The sequence below is a fragment of the Piliocolobus tephrosceles genome, chromosome 18 (assembly GCF_002776525.5).
Source record: "Piliocolobus tephrosceles isolate RC106 chromosome 18, ASM277652v3, whole genome shotgun sequence".
NCBI lineage: Eukaryota > Metazoa > Chordata > Mammalia > Primates > Cercopithecidae > Piliocolobus > Piliocolobus tephrosceles.
In genome coordinates, this window is record NC_045451.1 from 57,886,065 (window position 1) to 57,901,944 (window position 15,880).

Sequence of the window (15,880 nt, forward strand, 5' to 3'; positions counted from 1 at the left end):
TTAACACCAATTAAGTTGTGGAGTTTTATATCTCTTTCCCCAATCCTGGGGTGTGATACTTTTAAAAAATTTTAAATGAATTAAAAGTAACTTTGGACTGGAGGATTTTTTGAAAGTCCTTAAGAGAATCTGTAGCACTGTTAGAGTGTGATGAAAACCATGGTTGGGAATAACCAGTCACTACAGGAAGTGACTGACAGTTATTTTCATTCTGAATATCCAGGTTTCCATGTCCCACTGCTAGAGCCATATTAAAACTCCAAAGTAATTAAACTCCTCAAAATAATTCTGTAAATTACTGTCTTCGGCAAAATTTCAGTTCCTAAAAGAATGCGGGGCGAGCTCGGCTGTTTCTGACTTGTTCTCATGCTCTGTCCCACAGTGTGTAGCTGCGTTTGCTGTATCTGCCGTTGCTTCTCAGTGGGAGCGGACTGGAAAGCCTTTCAACCCACTGCTGGGAGAGACTTACGAATTAGTGCGGTGAGGCTTTTCACTTGCATGCTTTATGTAGCCTTGCAGATGAAGAGGAGAAATACATACGTATTGGTCATCACCAATAACAATTACATAGGACTGGAGCAAGTTAACAATTTTGATGTTTGTTTCTAGGATAGCTATTATTTTAGAGACTGTCAAAAATATTGAAACATACATAAAAGCTACCATTTAAAAAATAACTGCAAGGATTTTTGTATTCCTGATCACATGGGATTAATCACCCTCCTTTTCTCCTTATGTAGATAATAAGACATGATTGAGTTTTTAAAAATAATCATTTAAAATATATTAGCTGGGTATGGTGGCGCAGGCCTATAATCCCAGCTACTTGAGAGGCTGAGGCAGCAGGATCTCTTGAGCCCAGGAACTCTGGGCTGTAGTGCTCTATGCTGGTCAGGTGTCCGCACTAAGTTTGGCATGAATATGGTGACCTCCCAGGAGAGGGAGGTCAGAAATGGAGTAGGTCAAAACCCCCGTGCTGGTCAGTGGTGGGGTTGCACCTGTTGTTAGCCACCGCACTCCAGCCTGGGCAACAGTGAGGCCCTCTTTTTTTTTTTTTTTTTTTTTTGAGACGGAGTCTCGCTCTGTCGCCCAGGCTGGAGTGCAGTGGCCGGATCTCAGCTCACTGCAAGCTCCGCCTCCCTGGTTTACGCCATTCTCCTGCCTCAGCCTCCCGAGTAACTGGGACTACAGGCGCCCGCCACCTCGCCTGGCTAGTTTTTTTGTAATTTGTTAGTAGAGACGGGGTTTCACCGTGTTAGCCAGGATGGTCTCGATCTCCTGACATCGTGATCCACCTGTCTTGGCCTCCCAAAGTGCTGGGATTACAGGCTTGAGCCACCGTGCCCAGCCGAGGCCCTCTTATAAAAATATCTCTTTATTAAAAATATAAATAAAAGATATTAGCATAAGTATATATTGTTTGCATAAAGCCAATGACTACATCTGTAAGTGCAGTTTTGTTTGCTTGAGCTAGCCTGTGTCTTGTTTATACATGATTAAGGGACTTTATTTGGCTTTAGTTTTTCTATGTGTTCCTCTTCTCTGCACAAGTTTTGATCTCATTTATTCCCCAGATGTTTGAAAGTGGACACAAAGTCATTCAAATTCATCTGGGTGTTCTTTTTTTTAATTTGTTCAAGTAGCTAGCATTACAACATTGGATTTGGTGGTTTGGGTTGTATTTGTATAATTTCTCATAGATTAAGTTGTTTCATTGCAAGGAGAATAAAGAATTGTTGGTTGGGCATGGTGGCTCACGCCTGTAATCCCAGCACTTTGGGAGGCCGAGGCGGGCGGATCACGAGGTCAGGAGTTCGAGACCAGCCTGACCAACATGGTGAAACCCCATCTCTACTAAAAATACAAAAATTAGCCGGATGTGGTGGTGCCTGTATTCCCAGTTCCTCAGGAGGCTGAGGCAGGAGAATTGCTTGAACCTGGAAGGCAGGGGTTGCAGTGAGCCGAGATCATGCCACTGCACTGCAGCCTGAGCCGCAGAGTGAGATTGTGTCTCAACGGCAACAAAAAAAGAATTGTTTACTTTGAAAGGGCAATTATGTACATGTTTAATGATAGAGTTAATTATAATGTTGCTTTTTTTTTTTTTTTTTTAATCTTAAGAGATGACCTTGGATTTAGACTCATCTCCGAACAGGTCAGCCATCACCCACCAATCAGTGCATTTCATGCTGAAGGATTAAACAATGACTTCATCTTTCATGGCTCAATCTATCCCAAACTGAAATTCTGGGGGAAGAGTGTAGAAGCAGAACCCAAAGGAACCATCACCTTGGAGCTCCTTGAGTGAGTTCTAATCAAGCCATTAAACTCTTTTCATGTATACCTACCTGTAAGTGTAGACATGCACACTCAGCTGACCTTATTGTTCAAAAACTGGAGAAAAAGAAACAGATTTCATATAATACAAACTGTCTACCTCTGTGTAAAAGAATTTGAGAAACATGGCAGTAGCCATTGCTAATTAATCTGGGTATGTGTAAATAGTTTAACTTGATGTTTGACTCTGGTGTTTGGATCTATTTTAAGATCGATGGAGTTAATTGCTTCATGACATTTCTTACGAAACATGCTTTTTTATATCCTTGTGCCAATGTTTTGTTTACAGATCTTTCAAAATGAATTCACTTTGAGAAATAATGAAATGACAATTGTGTGGCACATGTTAGGCATCAGATAAATTGGGAGTTCTCTTCTTTTGCAAGATTAGCTTTAAATCCACAATTAATTCCAGTTAGGATAGAATAAGCATACGATCCCCTATCACTTTAACGCTGATTACAACTAGAAACCCCAGACAGAAGACAAAGCAACAACCTGAGGACTCTGAAAAGTAGATAGTAGCAGGCAGACCGGGGAGAGAAATCAAAACCTGAAGACCAGTATGGCAGTGAGTTTACTGGTTTTATATATTTCTCCCAAATCTGGCTTAGAATCAGAGTAGCAAATTGCAGAACTGGGCATTGGAGGCAGACCAAAAAAGGTCTAAGAGTAACTCTCTCTTTCTAATTAAAGGACATAGAAAGATACCCTTGCAGGAAGTAGAGAATAGGGGAAATCCTGTTTCAATTTTGTCTCACAGCCTTGCCCCAAAGCAAGCCTTAGGGTCTGTAGCTACACTCCTGCTGTGGTGGTGGCTGTGGCAATCACACACGTACCTCAAATTCAGAGTCCTTCTCTTTGGCCAGAGGAACTGAGTAAAGGAACCCCTGGGGTCCAAAGAGCATGAGAGAATCCCTATTGCTTGTTTTTCTTTCTTTTCTTTTACTCCTCTACCCCAGAGGAAGACCTAGTTGTGGGAGATACAAGACAGAGCAGAGAGGCTGAAACCCCAGCTTGCCAGCCGGAGGGGAGAGAAAGCGCCCCCTGGTGTCTAAGAGTGTTAGGGAAACCACAAAGAGGAGGGAGCTCAAGAAAGGGGTCCCCTAAAGTTGTGTTATGAGTTCCTCAGCTCATCCCTACACGCATGCATTGAAATGACCCAGAAGGCTCCACAAGGGCCTCAGGATCTGAAATACTGTGTGGCCTGAGATCCAGGTCCCTGGATGGCTATTGAGGGGTAGATCTGAGCAGCACTACAGAGGCTTTGAAAATTAAACTGACACTGGAATCAAAGCCCACAGGAGGAGAGTCAGGACTTCTGGCCTGAAACTCTGTTAATTGCCTACTAAAACAAAATTTTTATCAGTATTCTCTGGAACAAGTTAAGAGGACAGAGTCTTATAATATTTAGGTGTCCAGAATACAATCCAGAATCATTCAGCATAGCAAGAAACAGGAACATCTTAACAAACTAAAATAGAAAAGGCAGTCAACAGACTCCAGTCCAAAGCTGACCCAGATACGTCATTTGTATCCGAGATGTAAAGTAGCTCCACCAGAGAAAGGTGGACGCTCTCAAATGAGTAGAAAGACATTTTAGCAAAAAAAAAAAAAAAAAAAAAAGTATTTCTGGAAATTTTAGTACTAAAACTATAGTGATAGAATAGTAATAATAACTGGGATAGGCTCAATGACAAAATGCAAATGTCAAAATATGTACAGGATGTGTATGTTGAAAACTACAAGATACTGTTGAAAGTGATCAAGGATGATCTGAGTAGTACAGAGACACACTGTCTGGATATGTTTGGAAGCCTCAATTATAGTTAAGATGTCAGTTCACCCCTCACTGAACACAGTCCAAATCAAAATCCCAAGATGATTTTTAACAGATACAGAGAAGTTGATTCTAACTTTGTATGGAAAGGCAAATGACAGAGAACAGCCAAAATAATTTTGAAAAGGAAGAGCAGAATTGATGGACTCCCACTACCCAATTTTAAGACGTAACTCTAAAGCTGGTGTAATCAAGACAGTGTGGTGGTGGCCAAAGTAGAGACTGCATAGATTAATGCGACAGGGAAGAGAATCCAGAAATTGACCCGCAGAAATGTGGTCGATTGATTTTTGACAAAGGCGCAAAGGCAGTACAGCTAAGAAGAACAGTCCTTTCCACAGACAACCGTCTGTGCTATGGAGGCAGTTGGACATCTATATGTTAAAAAATGAACCTCAAACTAGACCTCACACCTTTTACAAAAATCAGCTCAAAATAGATCATAGGCTAAAATAAAATGCAAAACTAAGGGTTTTGGAAGAAAACGTAGGAGAAAATCTTACAACTTTGGATTATGCAAAGAACTCTTACAGATATGATACCAAAATTACAACCCATAAAAGACAAAAAAGTGATAAATTAGATTTTATTAAATTAAAAACCTTATATTGAAAGATACTGTTCAGAGAATGAAAAGATAAGCTATAGAATAGTAAAAGTTATTTGCAAATCATATAGCCAACAAAGGACTTGCAGCCGCAATATATAAAGAGTTCTTAAAACTCAACAATAAGAAATGATAAGATCAGGTGCCATGACTCATGCCTGTAATCCCAGCACTTTGGGAGGCTGAAGTGGGAGGATCACTTGAGCCCAGGAGTTTGAGACCAGCCTGGGCAACATAGTGAGTCCTTGTCTCTACGAAAACATTTTAAAAATAGCCAGGTTTGGTGACATGAGCCTATTGTCCCGGTTACTTGAGAGGCTCAGGTGGGAGGAGCTCTCAAGCCCAGGAGTTCGAGGCTGCAGTGAGCCATGATTGCGCCACTGTACTCCAGCCTGGGCAACAGAGTGAGACCCTGTCTCTGGAACAGTAACAAAAAAAAAGAAAAATAAAAAATTATTTTGCCCAATGGGGCGAAAAATGTGAATAGATACTTCACCAATATTTATATATATCAAATAAGTGCATGAAAAGATGCTGTCAGCTGATTGCAGTGGCTCACACCTATAATTCCAGTTACTTAGGAGGCTGAGGCAGGAGGATTGCTTGAGGCCAGGAGTTCAAGACCAGCCTAGGCAACATAGTGAAACTCTCTCTCTAAAAAAATAAAACAAAATAAATTTAGCCAGGCATGGGGACTCAGGCCTGTAGTCATAGCTAAGCTAAGGCAGGAGGGTTGCTTGAGCCAAGGAGTTTGAGGCTGTAGTGAGCTATGATCCACCACTGCACTCCACCCTAGATGGTAGAATAAGAGCTCATCTCTAAAAAATAAATATAAATGTAAAAAGATGTTCAACAGCATCCGTTATTACAGAACTACAAAGTTGAAACCACAATGAGATAGCTGTAACCTATTACAATGTCTAAAATCAAAATAATTGTAAACATTGACAATCCCAAGTGCTGACAAGGATGTGGAAGAGCTAGAAATCTCATACAGGTTGAATATCCCTTTGTAAAAATAAACCAGAAGTGTTTTGGATTTGGAATATTTTCAGGTTTTGGAATATTTGCAGTATACCTACCAGTTTAGCATCTCAAATCCAAAATTCCAAAATCTGAAATGCTCCAGTGAGCATTTCCTTTGAGTGTCATGTCAATGCTCAAAAAGTTTCCAATTTTGGAGCATTTCAGATTTCCAAGTTTCGAATTTGGAATGTTCAACCTGTGTATTGTTGGTGTTGGAATGTAAAATGGTAGAGCCACTCTGGAGAACCGTTTGGCAGTTTCTTATATAGTTAACCTTATGTTTATCACATGACTCAGCAATACTACTCCTAGGTATTTACCTTAGAGAAATGGAAACTGACTTTCATCCCAAAAGCTGTATACAAATGTTTATAGTAGCATTATTCATCACCACCAAAAACTGGAAACAGCCCACCTGCCCTTCAGTGGGTGAATGGTCACAGAAACGGTGGTACATCCATACAGCGGAATCCTACTCAGCGCAAAGACTGATACGTAGAACAAGACAGATGAATTTCAGGTGCATTATACAAATTGAAGATGCTAATCTCAAAAGGTAATCTACATTTGTATGATGTCTGGAAAGGGAAAAACTATTGCAATGGAGAACAGATCAGTTGTTGGGGATAAGGAATGAGTTGGAGATCCAGGGATTGGGAGTGGAGAGAGATTTGACTACCAGGAGAAGCATGAGCGAAGTGTTTGTGGGTGGAGGAGTTGTTTACGAATCTGATTGTGTTGGTGGTGGTTACACAGATCTGTACAAGCATCGACCTGAGTACCAACAAAAATGAGCTTTACCTTATGTAAATTAAAAAACACATATCTAAGGACGAATATATGAAGGTGCAGTGGTGGCTCATGCCTGTAATCCCAGCACTTTTGGAGGCCGAGGCAGGTGGATCACCTGAGGTCAGGAGTTCAAGACCAGCCTGGCCAACATGGTGAAACCCCGTCTCTACTAAAAATACAAAAATTAGCCAGGCATGGTGGCAGGCGCCTGTAGTCCCAGCTGCTTAGGAGGCTAAGGCAGGAGAATCGCTTGAACCCAGGAGGTGAAGGTTGCAATGAGCCAAGATTGCACCACTGCACTCCCGTCTGGGTGACAGAGCGAGACTCTGTCTCAAAAAATAAAAATAATAATAATAAAACTTTTTTTTTAACTTTTATCTTAGGTTTAGGGGTACATGTGTGGGTTTTTTCTGTTGGGAAACTATTGTCACGGGAGTTTGTTGTACAGATTATTTCATCACCCAGGTACTAAGCCTAGTACCCAATAGTTATTTTTTCTAATCCTTTCCCTCCTCCCAACCTCCATCCTGAGGTAGGCTCCTGTGTCTGTTCATCCCGTCGTTGTGTCCTTGAGTTCACATCATTTAGCTCCCACTTATACATGAGAACATGTGGTATTTGGTTTTCTGTTCCTGTGTTAGTTTGCTAAGGATAATGGCCTCCAGCTCCTCCATATTCCCGGAAAAGACATGAACTTGTTCTTTTTTATGGCTGCATAGTATTCCATGGTGTATGCGTGCCACATTTTCTTTATCCAGTCTATCATTGGTGGGCATTTAGGTTGATTCCATGTCTTTGCTATTGTGAACAGTGCTGCAGTGAACATTCACGTGTGTGTATCTTTATAGTAGAATGATTTCTATTCCTCGGGGTATATAGGATTATAAAATATCGGGAGTTTATTCACATAGATGAGTTTTTTCCTTTGGTGAGCTGGAGGGTACTTTCTCTAGAAAGCGCTGAATAGACTTTTTATTTTCTGTTTCTACTCCAGCTTTTTTTAATGTTTCATGACACTTTTGAATGCCTGAAATGATTATGTACATAGTTTATTTGGAGTTTGGTGGAAGTATAGAATTTTTTCTTAAGTTGTTACTTCCTTTCAAGAAACAAGAATGGGCAAATGATCTCAATTTTATGGTGAGTTAACATCAATAGAATTTTTAAAGTCTTAGAACTTAGTTACCTCAAGCAGCCTGGTTTGTTATTCTGAGTAACGGCATTTGGAGCAAGTGCACTTTTTAAACAAAGTGATACCTCTCACTTATTTTTCTGGGTTTGGTTTTGTTTTTTAGACACAATGAGGCATATACCTGGACAAATCCCACCTGCTGTGTGCATAATATCATTGTGGGTAAACTGTGGATCGAACAGTACGGCAATGTGGAAATCATAAACCACAAGTAAGGCACCTTGGGGTACTTCATCCATTCCTTCAGTTTTCATCAAGCAGTTTTAGTGGACTTCAGTTTTCTTGGTTTTGTTTGTCTTTAAAGAAAAGCTCTAGAACAGGCTGATGGAAATTTAAGAATCATGCAATATAGGTTGGGCGCGGTGGCTCATGCCTGTAATTCTAGCACTTTGGGAGGCCGAGGCAGGTGGATCACAAGGTCAGGAGTTCAAGACCAGTCTGGCAAAGATGGCGAAACCCTGTCTCTACTAAAAATTTAAAAAGTAGCCGGGTGTAGTAGCGGGCACCTGTAATCCCAGCTACTCGGGAGGCTGAGGGAGGAGAATTGCTTGAACCCAGGAGGCGGAGGTTGCAATGAGCCAAGATTGTGCCACTGCACTCTAGCCTGGGCGACAGAGCAAGACTCCATCTCATTAAAAAAAAAAAAAAAAAGAAAAGAAATCAGGCAATGTAACTGTTGAATGACTGGAAACCCATTTATTTAATAAAGAGGGTTCATTAAAGTCTCTGATTAAGGAAGACTCGGTGAACCCAGCTTCCCCAGCTTCTGTGAACCTTAATTCCGATCTCAGCTCATTTTGCTTCCTTTGTCTAGTGAGGGCCACAGAGACGGGGCGTAGGAGTTACTAGAAAGAGGTGGGCTCCCATTCTGCTTTGTGACCTTAGGCAAGTCACGTATTCTTTCTGCACCTCACATACCTTTTCTTTACGGTGGGAAGATTACCAGTGGAGGATTAATCATTATCACCTTAGTGTGGAGCTGGCACACAGAGAAAATCCGTCAACAGTAGCTGCTGCTAGAAAAGTTATCACAGTTATTTTTCTCTACTGCTGCTTTGGTAATAAATGATAATCTGAACTTAATATTTTCTTTATAGGACTGGGGACAAATGTGTGTTGAATTTTAAGCCATGTGGCCTTTTTGGTAAGGAATTACACAAAGTTGAAGGCTACATTCAAGATAAAAGGTAAAATTTCCATTTTAAATGTTGAATAGTATAGATTTTGTTCACTAGATAAAATGTCGGTATTAAAATATTGTTGGCTGGGCACAGTGGCTCACGCCTGTAATCCCAGCACTTTGGGAGGCTGAGGTGGGCAGATCATGAGGTCAGGTTCAAGACCAGCCTGGCCAACATAGTGAAACCCCATCTCTACTAAAAATACAAAAAAATTAGCCGAGCATGGTGGTGGGCACCTGTAATCCCAGCTACTTGGGAGGCTGAGGCAGGAGAATTGCTTGAACCTGGGAGGTGGAGGTTGCAGTGAGCTGAGATCATGCCACCACACTCCAGCCCAGGTGACAGCGAGACTCCATCTAAAAAAAAAAACACAAAAAACATTGCCATAACCTAGGAAACAAGCATTCTAATAAGTTGAAAAATCTTTCTTCTGCAAGGAAGTTTGTTTCATTAAAGAACCTGATTTGGTTGCGCACAGTGGCTCATGCCTGTATTCCCAGCACTTTGGGAGGCTGAGTGGGGAGGACTGATTCAGCCAGTTCGAGACCAGCCTGGATAACATAGTGAGACCCTGTCTCTACAAAAAACATTTTTTTAATTAGGCAGGCGTGGTGGTGCATGCCTGTGGACCCAGTTACTCTGGAGGCTGAGGTGGGAGGAACCCTTGAGCCTAGGAGGTTGAGGCTACAGTGAGCCATGATTACACCACTGTACTCCAGCCTGAGTGACAGAGTGAGACCCTGTCTCTGTCTCTCACACACACACGCACACACAAAATAGAAAATCTGATTCGTACACACCTTTATAGTAATATTCAACTGTAGCAAAACAGTCTGTGGCCATGCCACCCTGAACACGCCTGGTCTCATCTGCTCTTGGAAGCTAAGCAGGGTCAGGCTGGTTTAGGACTTGGATGGGAGACCATCTGGAAATACCAGGTGCTGTCAGCTTTAAAAAAACAAACACTGGTTTGTTAACTAAACATCAGTTTTTCTTGCCAGCAAAAAGAAGCTCTGTGCCCTCTATGGGAAGTGGACTGAATGTTTATACAGTGTTGACCCTGCCACGTTTGATGCTTACAAAAAAAATGATAAGAAAAATACAGAAGAGAAGAAGAACAGCAAACAGGTGAACATCCTGCCAGGTGGTATCAAAGGAATCACTGGATTCTTCAGTGTGTACTAATCCTTTTGGAGTTGGCCTGCTCTGGGGTCACAATTTGACTTTCTTCTTCCTTGTTGCTCATGCATGTCACTTTCCTCTTTTTAATGATCAGACATTCGCTTTAACAAGTACTCGGCATAGGCTTGTATAGGATATGGACACATATCAGTTTTTTAACTGTGGAGCAGTTATATGTGGAACTTTGCTTTAATTCACATAGCTTTGGAATGTTGGAGTTCATCTTAATGAAAGAAATTTTCTTTTCCTCCTGTTTATGTGCATAGAAAGTTGAAATTGTTGAAGGTTTAAAATTTCCTCCAAAATTCTCTCTGACATTTTCATGCTTATCAGTTTTGTTGCCTTGTTCCTTATCGTGAAATTACTGAAGTTAAGACTGTCGTAGTGAAAGGGGTTATCCCTGGGCTGTTGTCCTCTTCTTACTAAACTTTCTTTGTGGGACAGTAAAATCCCAGTAGGGGAGGCACAAGGCTTCTTGTCGCGTGGTCCCAGGCAGGCTCCAGTGGTTGGCAAACTCCTGCCCCTTCCCTCCAGGCATAACTGCTCGAGGACTGTACCTCTTTGCACAGGAAATATCTGTTTGAGGACGGATTCCTTTCCAGTAACCAAGATAATGGTTCCAAGCGCAAACTCTGGGTTAGAATCTCAGCCCCACCGCTGATGAGCAGTGCAAGCCCGGATTTCTCATCTCTCTGCCTCAGTGCCTTCATTTGTAACACGGGCACCATAATGGCACCTACCTCTTAAATGAGTTAACAAACACTAATGGGCTCAGAATAGTATCTGCTCATAGTAAAGACTGATAAAGTCATTTCTGCCAAAAGTACTTCCTCAGACTGGCATCTTGAGCAGCATCTGTGAGCTCATTAGAAATGCAGGCGGCCCAGCTGCACCTCAGACCTGGGGCTCTTTAACGTTTCTTATGCATGCGAAAGTTCAGGAAGCCCTAAGATCCCTCCAAAGCAGAAGGTGTATTTATGAGTGACTTTCTTTTGAGACAGAGTTAGCCTTGCTCCCAAAGTGAAAAGAGGTTTATTAAATGGCCGGAGCATTCTGCTTTCCTGTGGCTGGGGCTGTTTCTTTCTTTCTTTGTTTCCCGTCAGCTGTGTGTGCACAGTTCTGCTTCCCTCTTTGCATCCCGTGTTCCTGCCCACGGGAACTGGGCACTGACTGCTCCACAGCCAGCAGGAAACTGACAGGGCTGAGAAGAGCATGTCCGGGGTTCTGGGACCCCCGACACAAACTCCTCGGCTGCAGCTCCTTGACAAAGACGATCTCCACAGCACGCTTGCCTCCCGGCTCTTCACAGAGTGGGGATGGCCAAGAATGTTGGTGAAATTCCAGAGAACATTCCTGATATTCCCTAAATTCCCGGTCAGTCTGGGACAAAGTGTTTTTTTTTCCTCTTGGAGAGAGCAGGTATTCCCACACATCCACTGCTTTTCTGGCCTCTCTCGCTCCTGTGTTCCTGTCATCTGCCTACCACGGATTTCTGACGTTCCTGAACACAGACACTGCGGGAAGTTTGTGTCATTAGCGTTGTCACCTCTGTGCTATTTTGTAAACTGTATATTCACTGAATGTGTCTCAGCCAGTAGTTCTAGATTTGTTCACTGTGTGATGCTGGGACTATGACTTACCCTTCCAGAGCCTACATTCCATATGTCTAAAAAGCAGTCGTGACCTCTCCTCGAGGCGTTGTTGCATAAAGACCACATACATAGAACAGTAGCATAGCTGGGGCCGCGGGGAGGGGAGCCCGAGGAAACGCTGGCTCCCTGTGTTTCATCTAATGAAAAATTGTCTTTTCATCAGATGCATTCGGGATCCTTCCTGGTTTGGTGCCATTGATAAATTGAGTTGACTTCCCCAAGAGTGTAACCTTTTGTTGTTCTCCGATTGTTCCTCTCTAGTGTGTGGGCTCCACAGAAGTCAGGTAGTGACGGTGCTTCTCTAACACCCCAGTGGCTGGGCCTCCAGAAGTTCCTTAGTAGATACTCAAATGATGCTTTGGGAGGCTGACGCAGGAGGATTGCTTGAAGCCAGGAGTTCAAGACCAGCCTGGGCAGCATGATGAGACCCCCCCTCATCTCTATAAAAACATTTTTAAAAAATTAGCTGGGTGTGGTGGCACATACCTGTAATCCCAGCTACTCGGGAGACTGAGGCAGGAAACTCACTTGAACCCAGGAGTTTTAGGTTACAGTGAGCTGTGATTGTACCACTGTACTTCAGCCTGGGCAACACAGCAAGACCCTATCTCCAAAATATTAAAAATAAATAGTCAAATGAATTATTTTGTCTTTAAAAAGGAAACAGCCTTAAAAACATAAAACCCTATAGGAAAGCGTGGTGATGATAATGACTTAAATGTGGGTAACACTAAGTGGCACAACACACAAAGCTTGTGAGACTCTCAGCACCCACTCGGGCATTCAGCAGGTATCCATTGGCTTCCCACACTGTTCAAAGTAAGGATATAAGAATTAGAAAGTCACAGTGTCCCTGCCCTCATGTAGTTTACATTCTAGTGGTGTGCAGTAAACGATAGTTTACAATTTGCAAGTGTGTATATATTTTCCTAAGGACAGGGATATGTTCTAAGAAATCATTAGGTGATTTCATCACTGTGCGAACCTCATACAGTGTACTTACACAAACTTAGATCGTGTATGTATTTTTATCTCTTTTTTCATGTGGAAAGCCAAAAGTCCCAACACTGTTACTGAGTATCAGTCATTTCCCTTACTTGATCTGCAATGCCAATATCAAATGCCATATAGCAGATTTCTGTACATGCTCTGCTATAACCTTAGGGGACTGCCATCATATGTACAGTCTGTTGTTGACTGAAATATCATTATGTGGTGCTTGACTATATCTTAAAACTTTGTACTGAAATTTGGTTCATTGGTTGGTTTTTCTAGATGAGCACCTCTGAGGAGTCGGATGAAATGCCAGTGCCGGATTCGGAAAGTGTACTCATTATCCCTGGGAGCGTTCTTCTATGGCGAATAGCCCCACGGCCTCCGAATTCTGCCCAGGTGAGACTGGGCTTGCTGGCTGTGGCCTCACTGTCTGTGTTCAGCATTGTGGCGCTCTTTCCTGGCATGTGCAGGGTCAGCCCAGGCAGCATGGAGACAGGCAGGTTGGCATCCTGAGCCCCCACTGACTCCCGGGTGCTCCCTTCTTGCCCGAGCTCAGTGCATCATAAGTGCATCACGCTGTCCATCCCTCTGGCATCCGGCTGGGAAGATGTGTTGGGTTAGGGCTTCACTGGGGCTTAATAGCTACTTAGCGGTAAAACTTGTCCTGATTAAATACAAGCTGGTGCAGCCTAGTCAGTACCAGCCCTCCAGACCCAGCAAGGAATGATTTTAATGAAGATAAAAGAATGTTGGCTTTTGCTTAGAGTTCTATTTAAAGTTGATCATGATAGAGGATATTTATTCTGCAAAGCCTGCTTTGAGATTTTTTTTGAGACAGATACCCACAGATGGTGCAGATTTGGGTGAAAACATTTCGATATGTGTGATCTGAGAAAGACGGACCATTGTTACCACGAAAGGGAGGGGGTCATTGTCGAGTCAACCCTCTTCTACTTTCAGGACGTTTCATTTTGCATTATGCCTTGGCGTATGTTAATTTCATCCTCTTGCTTCTTTTCAGATGTATAATTTTACTAGTTTTGCAATGGTTTTGAATGAAGTAGACAAAGACATGGAGAGTGTGATTCCCAAAACAGACTGCAGGTTACGGCCTGACATTAGAGCCATGGAAAACGGAGAGATAGGTAACTAGCCAGTGAAGACTCGTTTCTCGGGGGATGATGCTTTCTTTTATTCCTGGTGATTGTTAGCATCACTGGGGTACTAGCATTTTCTTGGTGATTGTTAGCATCATTGGGGTACTAGCATTTTTAGTCTCTCTTAGAGATTAAGTTTGAGTTAACATTCAATTTAAATTCAGTAACTTTGATTTTAAATTTGGAAATCTGGGCAGACCTTATTAGCTCATATTATTGTGGTAATACTCCCCTGAGAATTTAATATACTAGAGATGGCCACAGGCATTTTCTGACTAATTAAGTCACTGTCTGCTTCAGAATTTACATAGCACCTTGTCAGCCTCAGAGGAGAGTGTGGCCTCCCCTTGGTTAATTATAACTTAAATGTTTTTGTGTGTTGGTATAAGTAGGTGTATATACTTATGTAGTATGTGTGATATTTTGATACAGGCATACAATATGTAATAATCACATCAGGGTAAATGGGGTATCAATTACAACCTTTTTTTTTTTCTTTTTTTATACAGAGTCTTGCTCTGTTTCCCAGGCTGGAGTGCAGTGGCACAGTCTCGGCTCACTGCAGCCTCCACCTTCTGGGTTCAATCTATTCTTGTGCCTCAGCCTCCTGAGTAACTGGGATTATAGGCACGCGCCACCACACATGGCTGATTTTTGTATTTTTAGTAGAAATGGGGTTTCCCCATGTTGGCCACGCTGGTCTCAGACCTCCTGACCTCAGGTGATCCACCTGCCTCAGACTCCCAAAGTGCTGGGATTACCGGTGTGAGCCCACTGCATCCAGCCCATTTTTATCTTATAAATTTCTTCCAATCCAGTGATTCTCAAAAGGGGGGCATTTCCCCCCCAAGAAGACATGTAGCAAAGTCTGAAGACTTCGACTGTTACTTCTTAGGAGGTACTACTGGCGCCTGCAGGCCAGGGATGCTGCTAAATATCCTCTCCCACACCAGGCAGCCTCTTATGATAGAATCACCACATGGCCTTTTATGATACAGCCATCCCATCTAACATGTCACAGTGCCACAGTGGAGAAAAAGTGAGACACTGCAACAGTATTTTGGAAGACTGTTTAAATTTCTGAAGAATGGCATCTGAAGGAGCTCTGTGAGGTCTCACTAAGAATTTAGAATAATTTCACGTTTATTTAGTTTTTACACCCAAATTTTCATTGAAGAATTTTAACACAGTTGTTTTGGCCTTAAGAATAAGCAGGTTGTTCTTGGCAAGGTTGTTAAGAGCATAGGCTGTCAAAGAGATGCTGCGTCTGTGATACCAGCTCTGTCTCTTACTAGCCCAGGTATCTGTTACAATTTTTGCTTGATATTTGACTCTGGTATTTGTGTTCTAATAAAAGGGAGAACGTGTAGATGGTTCTTTTGTGAAGTTCTTGTGCTTAATACTGTGCCTGGCATCCTCTATGTAGAGTGTTAATGGTTTGTATTGATGTTCTTATTTTAGATCAAGCTAGTGAAGAAAAAAAACGACTTGAGGAAAAACAAAGAGCAGCCCGCAAAAACAGGTCCAAGTCAGAAGAGGACTGGAAGACGAGGTGCGTGCCTGAGTCAGGGGACGTGGCTGAGGCCTCAGGCAGGCTGCTGTATGGGACGAGGCAGGGATGCCAGACACTGACCCCAGAGCAAGGGCCTATCTAACACAAACCCTGCCGAGTTGTCCCAGGCCTGAAAAAAAGTTATTTCCACTGACTTCTATCCATTCATCCATTAATGGACACAGGTTAATTCCGTATCTTTGTTATTGTGAATCGTGTTGTCCTAAACAGGGATGCAGGTATCCCTTCGATACATTGACTTCCTTTCCTTTGGATACCCAGCAGTGGGAGTGCCGGATCCTATGGTAGTTAAGTTTTTTTAAGAAATCTCTGACCAGGCGCAGTGGCCCACACCTGTAATCCCAG

General features: G+C 42.5%; 1 protein-coding gene across 4 annotated transcripts in view; it reads left to right on the forward strand.

Moving 5' to 3' along the window:
* OSBPL1A (oxysterol binding protein like 1A) overlaps positions 1–15,880 on the forward strand; it is a 231,032-nt gene that overhangs the window by 212,523 nt on the left and 2,629 nt on the right. For all 4 annotated transcript variants that reach the window (XM_023207765.2, XM_026456023.2, XM_023207766.1 and 1 more), the window contains 8 exons: positions 383–480; positions 2,122–2,304; positions 7,898–8,005; positions 8,892–8,981; positions 9,977–10,103; positions 13,085–13,201; positions 13,827–13,950; positions 15,424–15,514. In XM_023207765.2, coding sequence (XP_023063533.1) covers positions 383–480; positions 2,122–2,304; positions 7,898–8,005; positions 8,892–8,981; positions 9,977–10,103; positions 13,085–13,201; positions 13,827–13,950; positions 15,424–15,514 — 938 coding nt within the window. The remainder of the gene's footprint in view (positions 1–382; positions 481–2,121; positions 2,305–7,897; positions 8,006–8,891; positions 8,982–9,976; positions 10,104–13,084; positions 13,202–13,826; positions 13,951–15,423; positions 15,515–15,880) is intronic.